We start from the raw sequence: 20,888 nt of genomic DNA, 5'->3' as shown, positions 1-20,888 counted from the left end.
AAAAAAAATCTTCCTTTAAAAGGAATGAAAATTTTTATTTTTTTTTTTTGCAAAATATTTATCAACATAAGTGTTTCCTATTTTTTTCAAGAAAATAGGTAAGTACAATTTTTTTTTTTTCAAGACTGTTCAGTTAAAGGGGGTCCACAGAAATTTTATATATTCTTTTAAAAGAAAATATGTAAAAAACGTTTATGAAGAGCGTAAATTGTTAGATAAAAATACTATGAGAAATTCTGCAGAAATAAGCAGGCTCCTCATTCGTCGGTTTGTCCGCCCACGATTTTGTTTGAACCATTCAAAGTGCTTGTTATTACTAACTGCCAAGGGTGTTCTTGGCGACAAATTTATCCCTTCAGATCACCAGTTTTGACACAGACTCGGGTTGAAGATGGATGCTTGAAATTCATTTGAGGCGTGCAGCCTCAATGTCGGAGACATATTGAAGCCCTAATGTGGGCGAAATGTTATCTTCATTTGCAAACACCAATGCCCTTATATTGCACGATTTATATATTATCACACGCTGTTGTGCTCTGTGAATCAATTGACTTTCATCATTACAATATAATGTCTGTCAGAGACAAAATTAAGGTCTACAGTTTTGACCTGTCATTTGGACAGTTATCTACAGTGCACTCCTCGAGGCTACCGGACTTGCAGTATCCATCTTGGAAGATATCGCTCAACTCTTCAACCTGTTGCAGCGTTCTTCGTCAGTGGAGTTTTGTACCCAGAATTTCTCAAAGATGAGCTATTACCCCCTTTGGGGTGTTATCGGCCCATCACGGCAGATAGCTGAAAATGATGCATCTTTTGCAACTTGGATCTTTTTTGCTTTAATAAAATTTGCATTGAAGTTTAAAAAGTGAGCCTGTTGTCATTTGTGATTGGTTTTTCTTTCATTCTGCTAGGGGCAAAACCAATGTAAGAGAAATTCTCATAGTACAGGAAGTTTTCCCACCTCCCAAAGAAAACTTAATATTTTTATTTATTTATTTTTATGGTTGTTCATTGCCAGTGGAAGAACTTTCCAGATGAGGATATTTCCATAGGAATGTTTTACTTCGGTCGACTATTGAACGGCCATCGACGGCAAAGAGAGAGGGAGATGCGGTAGGTGTGTCAGAATTTTTTACACCCTTAAAACAAAACTGCGAATAAAATATACCTAACTTGTAATTTCTCTTTTTAAAGTGGTTTGTTTAATTTCTTTATGGAATATACTTCCAAAATAAATTATTAGTTTTTTGAAAAATAATAGAAATATTTTTTATTTCATAAAAAACAGTGTTTGCAAAGTGCCTGCACGCGCTCATGCACACATTTTTTTTTACATAATAAAATGAATTGAATTTTAGGAGTTAAATTTTTTTCAATTTAAAAATCTATCAAAATTTTTCTATTGACATTCCGGCATATTTCTCCTTGAGGCATTTCATTGTTGTATTACTTTCACCGCTTTCTAAACGGTGATAGCTGATTTGGCGTCCCCGACGAAACATGTTCCAACATTTTAACTGAAGGAATTTATCACATTCTGAGAGGAATTTTTATTATTTAACAGATTTTCATTTAATGAATGCATGGTTAGCATTATTAAAAATTCTCTAGCAATATGATTAATACTTATGTTATTTGTATTTATTTCATGTATAAAAAAAAAAATAAAGAAAAAACTGAAAATAACACTGAAGAATTAATTTTATTTAAAAATGTGTCACATTTATTTCTTGTAACTGTTAAATTAATTTTCTTTTTATGCGAAATATTCTTAACAGTAAAACATTTTTTACAGTGAAGTATCATTCATACGCCAAACGACTTATAAATTATAGTACAAATCTACTACTACTACTAATAATAATAATAAGCATAATAATTCGTCTAAGAATGTGATAAATTTCTTCAGTTAAAATATCTGTTGGAAGACGTTTCGTCAGGGATGCCAAATCAACTATCACCGGCTAGAAATCGATAGAAATGCATCGAGAAATGCCGGAATGCCGAATTTATTCACATTAGATTCAAAGAAACATGTTATAGTCAGCCGGGAAGCAGATACACGATATTACGTTTCAAAGAAACTGGTCATAAAATTTTCGGTTGGTAGTGATGAAAGATGTTGACGGTTGTTATAGGTAGACGAATATTTGTTGCGAACGTTTCACAATGAGAGACCATAAATTGGAGCTCAAACGAGCACCCACAAAAAATAAATGCGATATTCGTTCTCAGCGTACACGAAAACCTATAAAAGTCGACAAATTAGGTGAATGCCGAGGGATCGGTAAACTAAAAAAATACCAAAGAAAGTTTTCAGCCATTAAATTTCGAAGACGGTTTTGTAACCTGTCAAGGTAAAAAAACGTACTTTTAGGAGCTCCACCCCCAATATAGCAACGCTTCATCTTATAACGTATTTAATTACTCCATTGTATCACTAGCAGTATCAGAATTTTTGTAGGAATTTTTGACACCCCTAACACGAAACTGCGAATACAATATAAAAATCTCGTAATTTCTCTGTTAAAAGTGGGTTATTTATTTTCTTTATGGATTATACTTCCAAAATAAACTATTACAATTGTTTTAAAAGTAATAAAAATATTTTTATTTTTTTTTTTAAACAGTAATGAATTTTCCGAACTCAATATTTTTCAATTTTTAAACTCAATATTTTTAAATTTTTAAATTTTAAAAATCTATCAAAATTTTTCTATTGATTCTATTTTTACGATATTTTCAGGGTCAATGTGAAATTTTATGTTCTTTCCAATAAACCGAATATAATATTTTAGACAAACGTTTTTTTTAAATTCACGCCCCCCCATTTTCACGCCCCCCCCCCATTTTGAAATGTCTATTAAAAAGTAAATAATTAATTTATGTTTAATAGGTTTATATATCACAAATTGAAGAGAAAAGGTCAATAAATAATATATTCAAATTTAAAACAAAAAAAAAAATCAGTTTTTTAGAAATTTACCTGTAAAGTCCGAAGTTTAAAACATTATTTTATAAGAACACATTTTTTCTTTTTGTCTTTTTTTTTTTTTTTTAATGAAACCTTGGTCCTTGCTCCTTTAATTGAAAAAAAAATTAGGGCTTGAATTACATTTTTCGAGGAGTTATAAGCTTAGAAAGATAGGGGGTCGAATAATTTACGCCTCTCATTTTGAAATGTCTATTAAAAAGTAAATAATTAATTTATGTTTAATAGGTTTATATATCACAAATTGAAGAGAAAAGGTCAATAAATAATATATTCAAATTTAAAACAAAAAAAAAAATCAGTTTTTTAGAAATTTACCTGTAAAGTCCGAAGTTTAAAACCTTTTTAAAAAAAAAAAAACACATTGTTTTGTTTTGTTTTTTTTTTAAATAAAACCTTGGTCCTTACTCCTTTAATTGAAAAAAAAAATTAGGGCTTGAATTACATTTTTCGAGGAGTTATAAGCTTGGAAAGATGGGGTGGAATTATTCACTATTTTCACGAAATTTCTGACACTGCTATTGTATCACACGCTCTATGTTGGGAGGGAGGGAGGGACGGAGAGAGAGAGAGAGAGAGAGAGAGAGATGTTTTCCATTAAGTGTTACCATAACGCATTTCAGGTGAAAACATTACGTACTTACGTGTCATGCCAAAATTAATACAAATTCCAAAAGTTACGAAAAATGTTCCAGTAGATGTGCTATATGCATAAAAAAAGCTGAAAAGTGGACCCCTTAATTTGTCCATTAAAGTTAAGGGTTACTTTTCTTGTCTGTCATACTGAATTAGTAGCACAACAGTAAAATATACGATAACTCGTTAAATTCTACTTTTAATTTCAATTATTTTTCTACTGGATTATTTTTTGTAATTTGGAGAATTTATAATAATTTCGCCATTACACGCAAGTGCGTAATGCCATTTCCACCTGAAATGAGTTGGTTCAAAAGATCAATGTAAAGTAGAAGCACCCATAGTTTTTGTTAATTTTTATAAACATTATTTCGTTATTTAAAGTTTTTAAAATCAGTTTGATAAATTCTAACTTAAAAATGTTTGGGGAAAAATTGAGTTTCAATAGATTCGAAATTGAATTTGCATTTTAATTTTTAATTAAAAATTAAAATAAAAATGAAACTGTATCTACGAACCTTGCTTGAAAAAATAATCAAGGAAAAAAAAATTCAAGGAAGACAACTTAATTTCGATTTTGTTTTGAATAAACAGGGGAGGCACCCCCACCCCATCAAAAGATTAACACAGACATTTTGAAAATCCACACTAGTTAGGAGGAAGGGGAGAAGAGAAAAGTCGTCACGTGAACAAAGAACGTACACTAAACCCACGAGTAGCTCCTTCCCCAAAAGGTGAAGAGAGGGAAGAAAAAGGACATAAGGGTTAGTAGATAATTACAAAAACGACACAAAATCATAATGGACAAGTGGTAAAACATTCTAACATCCAAAACAGGATTACGAATAAAAAAATAAATAAATAAAAATCTCATTCTCCCATCAAAACGAAATTTCGAATAACAAAAACAGAATTATCTATAAAAAAATCGGGGTTGTTTAAGAAAATTTTTCAATATTTTAAAGATTACATAGACTACTCCCCTCCCCATCCCTTCACCTTGATACTCATTATCCAAGATGGCCGTTTTTTCCTCCTCCGCGTGTAAAATCCTCCTAAAACTGCGATCGGATATTCCAAGGTTGGCTGCATGTCTCCGGGCGGAGGAGAGTGGAGAGAGAGCAACCGCCCGTTTAACGGCTTCCACATTGTCCGGCGTACGGACACTCCGAGGTCGGCCTGGAGATTTCCTATCGAGAAGAGCCGAACCCGTTTCTCGGAAGTTGGTCACCCACAACAAAATGCTCTTCCGATCGGGAACATTCCCATGCGAAGAAATGGCGAAATGACGGCGAAACAATCGCTGCGTCGTAATTACAGAATGGCCGCCATTTGTCAAATATGTCTCAACAACAAAAGAACGATGTTCGTCATCCCACAACATTACCCGACCCCAACTATTTTTTTCTTGGGAGTGGGAGATCTTTTTGCCGCACCCAAAGGCAGACGGTTGAACGAAGGGCAGATAACTCTGCATAAACTTTAAAAACCGGTTCGTACCAGTTTAAAAGAGAACCACAAATAAAATTACTCAATTTTTTGTTTTTAAAATTTAACTTGTATAAATAAAAATGACCACCAACAGATAAAAAAAAAAAATTAGACAAATTTTGTTTCATAATACGAATTGAATATCAGAATAAAAACAAATTTAATGTTAAGAGAAAGTGTCGATTTGTATTTTCAAATTATTGCTTAACGGTTATTGAGACCGCCCCCCCTCCCGATCATAATACTAATCGAATTATTTCTTGGCTTAACTTGACAATGTTCATACTTAAAAATATACATTTATGTGTAGGTCTTTCAAAAAATAAAATAAGTAAAAAATAAATGTAAAACTTGCGGAAAATGCCGTTTTACGGTTGTTATAAAAAAAATGGAACGGAAATTTAAATTTCGTTCCGTTTTAATCTTCAGTAATCGGTACTTTTTGATCATATATACGCTCAATATGTTACCGTGACAGACTGACATATTCGGTAGGTTTTTAACAGTATTTTGTATAGTTTTATTTTTTTACTCCTTTCCCCAAACTTACCGTGTCCAAGAGTTAAATTTTCCAATACATACATCGGTAAACACTGTTTTTCGAGCTGAATAAACGTTACATTAAATAAAAATACTAAAAAATTATCCAGTTAGGTAGAAAAGTAACTTATCTTGCTTTTGGTAACATTTGTTATGTTTTTTTTTTTTTTGACAACTTTTTCGAATCCATGTGTATAGTAATACAAACCCAATTTAATTTTTAAACGAGAAAAAAAAAAAAAAAAAAAGATAATCTGATATACCTTTTTTTTTTTTTTTTTTTTTTTTTTTTTTTTACTTAAGTCCAACTCTTATCGTTCACATTGGAAATCCCGACTTTTGTAGGTATTCGGGTATGCTTACAACGAACCTCAACCTCCTTATGTTAAGAACGGCTTTCAGAATAGACACCCCCGACCTTGTCACCATCCCCGAAAACCTATAAAAGTTGACATGTTGAGTGTGAACGACAAGTCGGCCGTAATGTAAACAAGTGAAGCAAAGCTTGCATGGTCCCCCGTTCATTAGTGCACAGTGAACGAGGCATTAAAAAAAAAAAAAAAAAAAGACTAAGTTTAGCATTTGCCCCTTTTTCCATTTGACCTCAAAAGTCCCCAGGGGACAGCAAATCCTGGTGAAAATGAACAAACGGTGCAGCTTAAGGCCTTAAAATATGTACATTTGAGTTCTAGTGCTGCAGCTGCACTATGCAAAAAAGTTTATCATTTGACACCCCACCCTTCCTTTAACCCCCAATTTAAATTAGAGTTCAGCACCATGCAAAACTGCTAAATATACATACAGAAAATTTTAGAAAAATATGATAAAATAGTCACAAAAATGGAGTGTTTTTATTAGCCCTGGGGCACACCCAAGAGTTATCGCGAAGTATAGACAACCAAATTATATAGAAATCAGTTACAACTTTTCAGAAAGATTTAGAAAAACCCAAGGCATCAATTTTTTTTTTTAATAAGCACAAAAGTGTCAATTTTAGCCATTTTAACCCGAAAGCCACTCCGGAGTTTTCCCGGAAAATCCGTTGTTACTTTTTACTCATCATGTTTGTGCAAAATTTCAAAAAATTCCAAGGTGTAGTTATTGAGAAAAGTGCGGACAGACGAACGGACAAGGGTGAATTTACAGGTCTACTTTCCTTTTGTTGAGGACTAAAAATGTACTGAATTTATAACCAAAAGAAATTTAAATTTCCGTTTAATTTTTCAACAACCGTAAGACATTCGCCACTTGATGAGGAAGAACGGCTCCCTTACGGGACATGCGCAAAAGGTGCGCTATTTTATTTCATTTCACAACTACATTTCTTTACTTTTATTTTGTGCTTGTTTTTTTATTTTATTTGTTCATTTAAAATTTTTATTTTATTTTCTCCACTAAATATTTTTTGTGCATTTATAATAAGAAAATGCTTACGCAACTATTTGAGTGGACAAAGGACTTTGATTCTTATTTCCTATATAAAAAAAAAAAAAATGCATCTACGATGCATTGTAGTGTTTGTCATTAGATAACTCCGTGACACGCAGATTTTTCGGTGCAAAATTCATAAGAGTCAGAAGACATCCATTAAAAAAAAAAAAAAAAAAAAAAGATCTTTAGAAAACTCTAAGTTAACTTTACAAGAATTTATAAAAATTATGTTATGTCTGGTCTAGACAGATCACTGGTATTGTCGCTGATCTAAGCGAATTAAATGTGACTACCATGTGTTGCGTCATCTGTCACAATGGTACATTATATGAAATGTTCTTTTTGATTACTATAAGTTTTGTCATTTAGTACTACAACTACACGTACTACAATTTGGAGTTTAAAATCAATTTGGCATTTTTGGGGGCCGGAAAAAGTGTTGCATAGCTAAATAGACCAATGAAAACCTTCTGCGCATGTCCCGTAAGGGAGCCGTTCTTGAAAAGCAAACGTTTGTGCAGGGAGGGGTCCACCTCCTTATCAAGTGCCCAGCATTCTCTGCAAGTTTTACCAAAATAATAAAAAATAAAATGTATATTCCTTAAATTAACAATTTGTACTCAATTGGAAGAAACTTAACATACAAATCACAAATGAATAACAATAATAATTAAAAAAAAAAAAAACCAAAACAAAATCGTATTAATCAGTTACAAAAAAATAAATAAAAATGGGTATCCGTTCTCTCGTACCCAATGTTATCAGGAACTAAGTGATAATTTTCACATACGTTTGATTCTACAAGGTTTGTCGAATCAACTTGTTCCGTTTATACACCTCTTAATAAACATAGTGTTGTTTCATGGGAAACGTTGCAAGTTCATCGCACGTTAGACGGTGCTTATTTAGAATTACTTTAAAAAAAATATGCACAAAGATGTATTACAAAAATCATGTAAACTGATCAAGTAGAGTTTTTGGTAAAAGGTGCAGCATCTTTCTAACTTCAAATAGGTCTTCGGGGTGCTGAAAGCAAAACGTTTAAAATCCAAGAAACGAGTAGTTTCCATATGAAGAAATTATAGTTTCAAAAACTGAGGATCACTTTTCTATATTAATTTAACGTAAAATAAAGCACCCAATTTATAGCCACCTTTATTTTTTTTTGAAGGGGGAGGGGGGTCGTAATAGTGGCCTGGTAGACCAACACAAAACCTACCTTAAAAAACTTGTTTTCCAGCGGCTTTCGGGTGTACTAAAAACAAATATCGCATTAAAATTTTTCGCAAATAAGTATTTTTTCGGTATTAAGCGATGTAATTCTTTATCTTATAAATGGTGGCCATTGTTGTAATTTAAATGCGATATTCGTTTTCAGCACACCCGAAAAAACAAATGCCCCCCCCCCCCCAAAAAAAAAACAGCTGCCATAGAGTGTGTGCTCATTTTACGTTAAAAAAATATAAAAAAGTGATCCCCACTGCTTGAAACTAATTTCTTTATATTTTGGAAATTGTTTTCTTATTTAATTAATTGGAATTCTTATTCAGATGAGTAACAACTACAAGATGTTCGCAATAAAGAAATGGATAAATAATACAAATTACTCTGCAATCATTACAATTAATTAAATAATATGGATACATTTACTATTAAAATTGCTAAAAATCGTAAATTTATATTTTCTTAATTTAAAAAGAGCAAAAATAATTTACGTGATTTTTCGGATATGACATCGTTCCATGACGTTTTTTTTTTTTTAATCATATAATAGTAAATAAGATTACTGTCCTCTTCAATGGTCGATAATGCTCAAATTTCCCAATACTATTATATAGACCAATGTCTTAAATTTCGTTTTGGGTTGTTTTGTTTTTACGATTATTCGCCGCATGTCAATCGTTTAGTGATTGCTGATGTGATGTAGATACTTTGCAAGGAGTTGATTGATTTTTTTTTTAAATCAACTGCTTGCAAAGTATTTACATCATCATCATCATCACTAAACGATTAACATAGGATGCGATGATGCGGGAAATGATCGTAAAAAACAAAACGAAATTTAAACACTTATAATCTTTCTCACAATTTTTTTTTTTTGTATAACGTTCTTGCTTCCGACTGTACGAATTTGAAAATAATCACGACATTCAATAATATAAAATCAAACCAAAATCTTATTTAAATTATAAAATAAAACATTTAATTTTAAAACTGAATTTTTCATTTCTTTTTTATTTGTTAAACAACGTATTATTTGCATTGTTTAATGTTTTAACTTTAATTATACAATAAAAATGTTAAATTATGAAATAAAACACATTTAATCCTTTTATTTGTTTAATAGTGTGGTTAATCTAAAATAAATTAGACGTAAACAAACTTCTGGATATATACCAGTGACGACCCAACGTGTCCCTTTTTTATAACTGGGTTGGAGGCTATTTGTACAACTAAACGGCAAATCTGCCAGGAATTACACGTATAGGTATACAGATTTTTCGGGTTTGTTTTACTGTACACAGATTCGAAAAAGTTGTCAAAAAACAAATATATAACAAATAAATGTTATCAAAGGCAAGATAAGTTACTTTTCTACCTATCTGGATAAGTTTTTAGTGTTTTTATTTAATGTAACGTGTTTATTCGGTTCGAAAAAGTGTTTACCGGTGTATTGGAAAATTTAAAATGGCGCCCGACTCTCTCTTTGACACGGTAAGTTTGGGAAAAGAGTTAAAAGTAAAAAATATACAAAATATTTTTAAAAACTCACTGAATATATATCAGTCTATTGTTACGCTAACATACATTGAGCGAGTTTCTAATAGTATTTTGTCTAGTTTTTTTTTTTATTTTTAACTCCTTTTCCCAAACTTACCGTGTCAAAGAGAGTCGGGCGCCATTTTCAATTTTCCAATACATACATCGGTAAGCACTGTTTTTCGAGCCGAATAAACATGTTACATTAAATAAAAACACTAGAAAATTATCCAATCAGGTAGAAAAGTAACTTATCTTGCATTTGGTAACATTTATTTGTTATACATTTGTTTTTTGACAACTTTTTCGAAACTGTACAGTAATACAAACCAGATTTTTCTTTATTTTTCAATTTCCTCGTATCTTTATTTAAAGATGTAATCAGGAAAAAAAAAAAAAAAAAAAAAAAAAAAAAAAATGCCCCCCTCACTAGGTGGCCAGAAAGTAGTAGGTGCATTTTAAGTTAAAATTACATGGAAAAGTGATCACCCACTTTTTAAAAATGTCTTCATATCATGAAAACTTTCCCTGCGACGGAAACGGTTAGCAAATTCGTTTTTAACACACCGAAATATATACAAAAAATTTTTTTCGATACGAACGTGACAAACCTTAAAGTAAAAATTTACCCATCCCTCTGCCTGTTTTACGAGTATTTTAACGAGTGCTCCGCCGTCCGACGAACCCCAAGCCCTTACCCCCCCCCTTCCCCTACACAGTAGACATCCCTAGATGTCAGAAAACCTACTACTCTAATAGTTTCTTTCCTAGAACTGCAAGACTTTCGTATTACCTTCGGTTCCTGCTCCTCCAACTGTACTGACATGCAGAAGTGTAATGTAAACAGACATCTTGCTGCTCAACTCCCTACATAGTATCCCTGCAACTTATGCTCTTGATAGGAGCCTCCTACATCTAAGTGGCACTGTGGCTTGTTTGGTGTGAAAAAAAAAAAAAAAAAACGCGACGCAACGCACTAGGTACGTCAGAATTTGAGGAATTTGACACCCTTAACACAAAACTGCGAATAAAATATACAAAACTTGTAAGTTCTCTTTTTAAAGTGGTTTGTTTAATTTCTTTATGGAATATACTTCCAAAATAAACTATTAAAGTTTTTTGAAAAATAGAAATATTTTTTATTTTTTAAGTGTTTACAAAGTGCCTGCGCGCGCTCATGCAGACTTTTTTTTATGTAATAAAATGAATTGAATTTTAGGAGTTAAATTTTTTCAATTTAAAAATCTATCAAAATTTTTCTATTGGTTCAATTTGTACAATATTTGCAGGTTTAATGTAAAATTTTATGCTCTTTCCAATAAAACAAATATAATATTCTAGACAAACGTTTTAAATTTTTTTTTTTGATTCACCCCTCCTCTCTTTTTTTTTTTTTTTTTTTTTTTTAAGTGAAACCACACATTTTTAAAATTTTGTCCTGAAAAGATTGAATACCTACAACAATTTTTTCTGCTTCATTTAATGTTTTGTTTTTAGATAAAAAAAAAAAAAAAAAAAAGAAAAAAAAAGATTCGATCGAATTTTTGACAAATTTTGAGGCGATTTTATAATTTGAATACTTTTAGTTACTATTTGATCAAATTAAGCAACTTTTTATGAGAACCATAACGGGCACGTACATAGATTTATTTTCGTATTTAATAGGTTTGTTAAACTGTATAAGCACCAGATATTTTTAATACTTTGACCATTTGAATCAAGAACAATGTTTTAAAAGTTAAAATGTCAATAATTCAATGTACGCGCAAAAACCAACGAATGAAAACGATATGGAATACATTGGATAAGGTCTTTAATATCATAAAAACTACTTGTTGGCGACAATTTTGAATGCGATAATCGTTAAAAACGGTGGATTAAGAAAAAAAATAAGAAAAAAAAAAAAAAAAAAAAATCGGCGAGCACGGTCGGACCCCTATAGGCAAATAGGCAGAAGCTACAATATTGAACGTGCCATGGCCATGCTGTGTTATGTTTCTAGCCATCCAGGTTTCTCAATGGGTTTTGCCATACTGTACACAGATTTGATTTGAAAAAGTTGTCAAAAAAAAAAAAAAAAAAAAAAAAAATTATATATATATATATATATATATATATATATATAACAAATAAATGTTATCAAAGGCAAGATAAGTTACTTTTCTACCAAACTGGATATATTTTTTGTGTTTTTATTCAATTTAACATGTTTATTCAGCTCGAAAAATATACAGTGTTTACCGATGTATTGGAAAATTCAAGATGGCGTCTCACACACTCTTTAACACCGTACGTTTGGGAAAAAGGTGTTATAAATAAAAGCAAATATACAAAATACTATTAAAAACCCGCCGAATATATGTCAACCTATGTCACGTGTCACGGTAATATATATTGAGCGAGTTTTTAACAGTATTTTATCCGGTTTTGTATTTATAACACTTTTCCCAAACTTACCGTGTTAAAGAGAGAATCAGACGCCATCTTGAATATTCCAATACATCCGGTAAACACTGTATGGTTTTCGAGCTGAATAAACATGTTACATTGAATAAAAACACGAAAAATATATCCCGTTTGGTAGAAAAGTAATTTATCTTGCCTTTGATAACATTTGTTATATATTTGTTTTTTGACAACTTTTTCGAATCTATGTGTACAGTAATACAAACCCGATCGATTTTTCTCTAAATAAACAGGAAAATTGGTGCAAGTCCAATAGGTACCTCCAACGCGCGCCACATTTTTAACCTCCCCTATGTAACACGATGTAACTGTAATTAATTTATTATCATCATCCTAACTTGTTTTTTACTATTTAAAAGAAGCTTCAAATAATTTTTTTTTTTTTAATTTTTACAGCATACAAAAATAATGAAAATGGGAGACAAAAATCGTCTTTACATTATCGACGCATTAAAACACGTTCCTACGTAGGAACGTGTTTTAAGCCGTTGACACACCTATGTTTTAAAAATCTAGCAAAAATCAAATAAGTCATATTTACCTGAAATTTTCGATATTTATTCATTATTAAATAAACTTAAATATTAAAAGTAGGTTTCATTAAATATATTAGGATTTTTTTTTAGTTTTTCGTAATATGAGAAATTACTTTTGTGAACTTATGCACTCATTTTACCGTTCTAAAATAATAATAGTAAAATAACGTTATTTGCAAATAAATTTTATAGTGCTAATGCTCTTCCATAGAAATTACAATAAACACACGAAACGATGACGTCGTGTTTTTTTTGTTTAGTTTGATGACGTAGTACACAACATTTTGAAGGTACCTAAAGTCCAGATTTGCATTTGAGGCGATAAACAAAGATAAAAGAAACCATTATCGCGTACCTTTCGTGCAATTGAAAGATTTTTTTTTTTAATAAAAAATAATTAAAACAAAAATAGTCGCGTTCTTTTCGAGTAGTTTGTTTTTATTCAAGAAAATAAAATTTCATTGTTTTTCGATAAGAGCAAAAAAAAAAAAAAAAAAAAAGTAATTTTTTACGACGTGCCCCATCGTATTTATAAGCACCCAAACCTCATGTTAAAAACGGCTTTCGGAATAACCCCCTCGAAAGCCGTTCTTAACATGGAGGGGGTTATTCAGAAAGCCGTTCTTAACATGGGGAGGTTGGGGCGCTTATAATACGCTGGGGCAAGTCATAAAAACTGATCCAAAATTCTATTTTATTAATTTTTTTTTTTTTTTGATAAAGAGCGTAAGTAAAATGGGACCATGCAGTTGCACACACGTATTTTTGGTTTAACGAACGCTCCCTGCAACGCGCTGCGTTCAACATTGTAGTCGATGCCTATTTCACAATGTGGGGAGGGAGTCACTCGTGTACGTCCGCCCTGTTACTGTGCTGAAATAACATTTAGAAACTAATTAACATGGAAAGAGGAGGGTGTTTAAACTATTCTGTGTACTCCTTGGGCACTGAGTTCCATGGCGACCAGTAGAAAAATCTAATCGTCGCTCTCTTAGTTCCCCCTCCCCGCACGTAACATTTTATTTACTGGCGTTACCGTAGTAACTAAACATTTATCTTGAAAAAAAAAAGTTTTACTCTTTATGAATATTTAAAAAGTTAAACATTAATAATTTCTCACTTTTACAAACATTTATTTTTAAATTTCTTTTTAAATAACGACTTTTATCGACTTTTTTTTTTTTTTTTTTTTTTTAAATAGTATTTGCGAATGGGTATGCTGACAAATATCAGTTAAATTTTGCAAATATCCCCCCCATGGGGGCTTATTCCGAAATCCGTTCTTAACATCAGGAGATGTAGGGTGTTTATTCTGAAAGCCGTTCTTAACATTTGTGGGGATGAACCTAATGTATATATATATATATATAAAAAAAAAAAGGTATTATTATACAAACACCGTGACAGCGTTAGGGTTAGGGTTAGGATTAGGGTTAGGGTTAGGGTTTAGGGTTAGGGTTGGGGTTAGGGTTAATTCGCTGTCACGGTGTTTGTATAGTTTTACCAAAAAAAAAACTAAACCATTTACTGATAATTTCTCACTTTTACAAATATTTTTAATTTACATGTGCGGATGAACAACATTGTTGAATGGTACGAAAACTAAGCGCTTTTATAATAAACTTCGAGTTTGCAAAATTTAACTGGTATTTGTTGTCAGCATACCCATACGCAAATACTATTAAAAAAAAAAAAAAAAAGTCGATAAAAGTCATTTTAAAAACAAATGTTTATAAAAGTGAGAAATTAATAAATGGGATAACCTTTACGGAGATGGTCCCAACGTCCCCCTCGTTCTGAGTTCGGGGAGAGGCCGTCTGACGTAGGCGGTGTCGAGGCAGAAAATTACCCCTTCAATAAAGTGGCCAGTTGTTAACTTAAGAAAAAAAAACCGTTCCAATAATTAGAATTTTTTTATTTTTATTTTAACAGTTCAAATAATTGGAATTTTTGATAAATAAACAGTTCAAATAATTGGAATAAAAACAAAAAAAAAAAACAGTCCACATGATTAGAATAGTTCCACGTGGTTAGTTAACACTGTAAAATTCTGCGATTGGTTTCACAATATTTGTCAAAAGCATCTGTCTGGGACATATCGCATATTTTAGGGTTAGGGTAATTTTCTGTCTCGACACCGCCTACGTCAGACGGCCGCTTCCCGAACTCAGAATGAGGCGGACGTCGGAACCATCTCCGTAAAGGATAACCAATAAATGTTTAGTCACTTTTTTTTTTTTAATATTCATAAAGAGTAAAACTTTTTTTTTTTTTTTTCAAAATAAATGTTTGTAAAAGTTTCAACGTTTAGTTACTACGGCAACATCAGTAAATAAAAAATGTTACGTGCGCATGCGCCAGCCTTGACTAGGGAGGGAGAGACTAAGGGAGGGAGAGACTAAGGGAGGGAGTGATCCGCCGATCCGGACGTAAATAACGTTATTATTTAAAAAGCCATTCTTAACATGGGGATGGGAGGGTGTTTTGTACCTATTCTATACTTCAACCTTAGAATTGAAAAAATCCTAAAACTTTAATTAAACTTGGAAATACGATTTAAAAAATAGCGCGGATCAGCGGATCACTCTCTGCACTAGCACCTTATTTTTTCTGCTGGTTGCCATGGAACTCAACGCCGAAACAGTACCCTATTCTGTACTTTCACCTAACAATTTAACAAAAATATATCGTTAAAATCAAATTTAACATGAAAATACTAAAAAAAAAAAAAAAAATAGCGCGGCAAGAGATGCAATGCATTGCATCTCAGATGCATAGACAGTTAAAAAAAAAAAAAAATTATGTTACGTCATAATGACGTCATGCGGAGAAAATCCCTGAAACTCGCTAATAAATAAGGAGTATAGGTTAATAAAAACAAAAAACGAGGGAGAGAGAGAGAGGAATATCTTTCTTTTAAACTAACCGGATGAATCGTCGTGGGAAGTTGGCGATTCCACTTCCTGTTTCTGCTTACCGACATATTGCTGGTCCGACAAAGGCGGATAGAGTTTGCCGGCTTCAATAAAAAACTGGTGCAAAAGTTCGGTTTTCGCAACTTCGGAGTCCTGGTTCGAAATCCAATGATCGGTCACTTCGCTACAAAACGATCGCCAAACGACCGTCGTGTTCGGTGACAATCCGAGACAGTTATGCATAGTCCGGTGATCCCAATGGCGGCTGAGGAAATGGTTTACAAAAAGGATCAGTTTCCAAGGAGCGAAGTGGCACGAGGAAAGGAACGATCCTTTGTAATCCGAAACGGCATAGTCGCAATATGTCCGTTCTTGAGTTTTCCGAGTTATGGAACTACCCCTACACCTCCACAGATGGTCCTTTTCGCGGAAAGTGCACGGGCAGAGACATTTCGGGCAATTAACTTTGGTTGGCAAGACGCCGTGATCTCTGAGAAAAGCAAGGGCAAGTTCATTGTTCCCATAAAAAGTGGCGATCGCTTTGAAATAATCTAAATCACAAAAATCGCATATCGCCATGTCAAAAGCATCACGAGCGAAGGCAAAAAAGATTTTTTTTTAAATCGGAGGGAGATTCAATTACGCATGCGCAGTTAATGTAATGGCTCATGCGCCATTACATTAACTGCGCATGTGCAAGAAAGAAAAAAAAACATGGCCGCAATAGAAGGGGATTATTAAGAAATGCACAAAAAAAGGTCCTAAAGTATAAGGGGGGGGGGGTCAAAAGAAAAAAGAGCTAACTCGAAATCCGCAGCAAACAGTGTCATAAAAAAATTTAGCAGTGAGCAAGTTTTACAACGAAAACGTTACCAAAGGCAAGAAATTACTCTTCTAATTAACCTGGATAAGTTTTTCTTTTGTATTTTAACTTATTTTAAAGCGTTTATTACGATTGAAACCGACAATAAGATGGCGGATATAAGGCTGTCAGCTATGGAATCTCGAGGATAGCTCAAAACTAGAGAAAAAAATATACATATTGGTAGTAATCCATTAAGTAAATAATACAATGATATTTATTGGATGGATTTCTAACAGTATTGTTTTATTTTGAAGTTTATAGCGATTATCGAGACTCCATAGGTGACAGTTTCGTGTGCGCCACTTTTTTTTTCGTTTTAACTTAAGCGCTCACCACTACTTGCGTTAAAAACTTTATAACGACTTAAAAGTTAAAATACACTTTAAAAGACAAATAGAAGAGTAACTTATCTTGCCTTTGGTAACATTTATTTGGTGCCCACTTTTTTGTCCTGTTGTCTAAGTAAAACCACGTTATTATTTAGAAAAGTCCTTAATATGTGGATGGAGGATTCCATTATATATTTTGTACTTTCACCTAACAATTTAATAAGACACACTAAAAAAGAGTACTTAGAAACTTATGAAACAATCGGAAGCTAATCATAAAGATTACTGAAATATTTTGCAAATTAATAATGATGCGTTACTTATGTAGAATACGGACTGTGCTGAAGAGCGCCAGTATTTAGAAAGCCATTCTTTCCATGGGGAGGTGAAGCTTTATTCATTATTCTCTACTTTTAAAACAAATTCAATAAACAAAGATAAAAGTACAAATTTAATTTAACTTGAAAATCAAAATTTATCAAAAATAAAAAAAAAGCACGGTCAGTAAACTCCAGAATACCGGTTTAAGTGAAAAAAAAAAAAAAAAAATAATAAAGCAGACGACACTAAGTATGCGAAGAGAAGAGTTAGGTTTTATAAAAGTTTAGCCTTTCAAAATGAATCACTTAATTTGTTAAAAAGTTATTAAAATCGATTCTTAACAGAAAGGACCCAAATTTAAAGTCAAAGGAAATAGTTTAATGTCGATATCGATTATTTTCAGTCCATTCCGTAAATCGGAAACACCCGGACCGATATGGATCCATACCCTCTTAAATTCCAGTCTAACGGTCAAATATACAAACGAAAAAAAAAAAAAAAGCAGATTTTAGGAACGGGAGTGGGTCTATAAAAAGACTGTATAAAAGGTCAATTTTACGATGGAATTTGAAGATTTGTTTATAACAATATAAAATAAGATATTCCATAAAAACACACACAAAAATAAAAATGAATCTAAATAATTATAAATTTCTTAATATAGATTTTAAATTAAAAATATCGTAACAAAAGAAAAGTGCAGTTTTTTTTTATGGATTTCAAGTTACGCGCGCTTATCTCCCATTTCAGAATGAAAAGGTGAGACTTAGTTTGGAAGAATCGGGATCAACACTTTTAAAAACAGATTTGTAAACAAAAATTATAAATCAATTCATTAATTTATAAAATGGAAAATAATTCCTGTCGAAATATTTTTTATTTTAAATTAATTCAAACATCGAAAACTAGAATTTAAAGAAAATAGTTTGTCGTCTGTCAAACAATGGCGCTCGTCTGATAAAGACATACGATGTTTTTCTTTTTGCCTTTCAAAAAGATTTAAGCTTTTGAGATCTCACAATTCGAAAGAAAAATATGCAGAAAGTGTGAAAAATTGTTTAGTTAAATTTCAAAAAAATTTTTAAACGTCATTACGACTTATTTTTTTTTTTTCATTATTTTTTTTCTTTATCCGCCATTGTATCACGTTTCTGGAAAAAATATTTTATAAAGAAACAGAGGTTATTAAAAAAAAAAAAGTTAAAGTTTTAATGATTTGTTTGATTTTAATTGGATTTATTTACAGAAATAAATAATTTTCATTAAAAGAAAAAAACTTACACATTTTATTCCAAATATTCTTGCTTTTATACAAATTGGAAACTAGTGGGACGAATATATTAAGTTTTAACTTTCGATTTTAGAAAATAAAGAGACAAAAATAAACATTATCGTAATCGTAAAAAAAAAAAAAAACTGGAAAATTGTTTAGAATATAATTTAATTTTTTTAAGAAAAAAAAAATGCAAAAATCGAAGAATATAAATTAAAAAAGAAAAATAACAAAGATGCCACCATTTTTTTTTTTTTTTTAGATATTTCTTTTCGGATCTCCAGAGAAATCTCTGAAGGCAAGAACTAAGTTAATATTTTTTTAAATGATTACAGAAAAAGTCAGGTTTAAAATCAAAATAAAATACCGAGGGACCCGGCAATTTCTTACCCATGTTGGAATCAAAGTTTTTTTTGTTTGTTTTTTTTTTTTTTTTATATAAAGATGAGTGTGTGCGTACGTCTAGTTTTTTGCGTGTAGAGTGGCTGCTTTGCTGAACAGTTCTATTCTCTGTATTAAAACTACTCTTTCTTTCTCTCTCTCTTTTACTCTATCTATCTCTGCTTCTTTCTTTCTTTTTCTTTAGTTCCATAATGGCTTCTCCCCTCCCCTTCTTTCTCCTCATTTACGTATGGCTTAGCTTGGCCTTTACCACCACCATCACCCTTCCCTTCTTAATAACTTTATTACTCACTCCCTTACTAATCCTACTACTTTCATCATTCCTCTCTCCCCTTCCCATCAACATTTCTGCCACTGTATTTTTTTAAATAATAATATTAAAAAAGAAGACGAATTAAGTAATGTAAATTACTCAACTCGTCTTCTTTTTTGTAGTGAGGAAAAGATGGCGGTTTAATTAAACTTTGTTGTCTTATACTTTCTTTATGGTCAAATCTAGATAAACATTCTCCTACTCTTTCTATTTTTTGCTACCATTTTTTTTTTTTACTTTTAACTTTCGCTTTCTTTTTTCCTTTCTTTACCAACTTCCTTTTCTGGGTTTTCCCCCCTTCTTTTATTCCTTTCAACTTTTGTTGATTTTCTCTTTTCTTAACTTTCTTTTCCCTTTTCCCCTTCTTTTTCTACCTTTTCATATCAACTTTTTTTTTTTTTCAGATCGTCTTTTCTTTCTTTTTTTCGCCACCAACTTTCTTTTCTTTTTCAGCATTTTCTTTCTTTCTCTTCCGTCCCTCCCCTCCCACATTTACAACTATATAACTACTCTAAAAAGCTCATATTCCCTTACATTATTCCTCCCCTTTTTTATACTCCATACTTTTCGCCTAGTTTTTATCTTTCTTAATACATTAAGCAAGAGAAACTGAGAACAAACATGTTTATGTATATTTAGAATGACATACTTCTTGCCTTTATGGAGAGAGAGAGAGAGAAACTAACAAAAAAAAAAAAAAGCAAAGTTATATATAGAGAAAATATGAAAAGGAGCAAGGTTTCACAAATAACCAAATCAGATCTTTTATTTATTCAGTTTAACAGTTTGGGAAACAAAGCCATTTAGAAATTTGTGGCTATAAGGTAGCCATTTTCATCATTTGGCCGCCATCAAGGTATCAGGGTGGGAAAAAAAAGGCTTAGACTGACGTTTTTTAGCGCTCAAAAAATCAAGAAATTGGAAAGAATGGTCCGATGAGCTGTTATTCGCGCCATTTCAGGGTTTCTAGAAAATAAACTATGAAATACTTTTATAATGAATAGGGCCTTTCTTATATTAAAGTGTTCATAGGCATTTATCTCCCTTTGCACCCGTTTCTCTTTTACATCTTTGCTAGTTTAAACTAGTTTTATTCGAATTATTTATTCATTTTAAAACTTATTTTATCATTAATTTTCTTTTAAATAACATAAGTGTAAAACCATGGCATAATGCTGATTTTTAAGCAAATATTTAAAAAAAAAATTATTATAAAAACTAAATCTTTTAAATATTTTTGAGATGAACAGAAAAATTTTTTTTTAATGAGTTTATTATAGTTAATGCTAATTTTTATTTTGATTTGTGAGTTCCCAAAAATTATTTACAATTTATTAAATATTAATTTTAATATATTTAAATTATTAAATTTGAAATCCAGTAATTCAATCCTGTCAAATAACAGTACTTTAATGCTTTTAAATAAATTTTAGCTTTTACAATTTGTAAAAATAAAATAAATTTGCACTTTTTAGTGATTTTGATATTAAAAAAATGCGCTGTTTAAAAATATTTTTCGACTTAGAAAAAATGTGACCGAAAATTGTGAAAGTGAGATAAATAATAGTGAATGTGTAATTCATGCAAAACAGTAAACACGTATACCTTTTTCATT

General features: G+C 31.4%; 1 protein-coding gene across 4 annotated transcripts in view; it reads right to left on the bottom strand.

Annotated features, from left to right (window-relative positions):
* Nucleotides 1-19,318, bottom strand: part of LOC145252761 (high mobility group protein B3-like) — a 30,664-nt gene extending 11,346 nt beyond the window's left edge. Inside the window, exon 1 of one of the 4 annotated variants that reach the window (XM_080112650.1) lies at nucleotides 18,949-19,318. In XM_080112650.1, the coding sequence (XP_079968776.1) occupies nucleotides 18,949-18,952 (4 nt within the window). In that variant the 5' untranslated portion in view covers nucleotides 18,953-19,318. Of the gene's footprint in view, nucleotides 1-4,630; nucleotides 5,124-15,781; nucleotides 17,515-18,948 lie in introns of those variants that run through there. The other 3 variants (XM_080112647.1, XM_080112648.1, XM_080112649.1) reach the window with 3 other exon arrangements.
* Nucleotides 19,319-20,888: the final 1,570 nt, after the last annotated feature.

This window comes from Euprymna scolopes, chromosome 29 (genome assembly GCF_053919585.1).
Source record: "Euprymna scolopes isolate OS-2025 chromosome 29, ASM5391958v1, whole genome shotgun sequence".
In the NCBI taxonomy this organism is placed as follows: domain Eukaryota; kingdom Metazoa; phylum Mollusca; class Cephalopoda; order Sepiida; family Sepiolidae; genus Euprymna; species Euprymna scolopes.
Note: the sequence above shows the minus strand (reverse complement) of the source record. Positions and strands in the feature narration are given on the sequence as shown.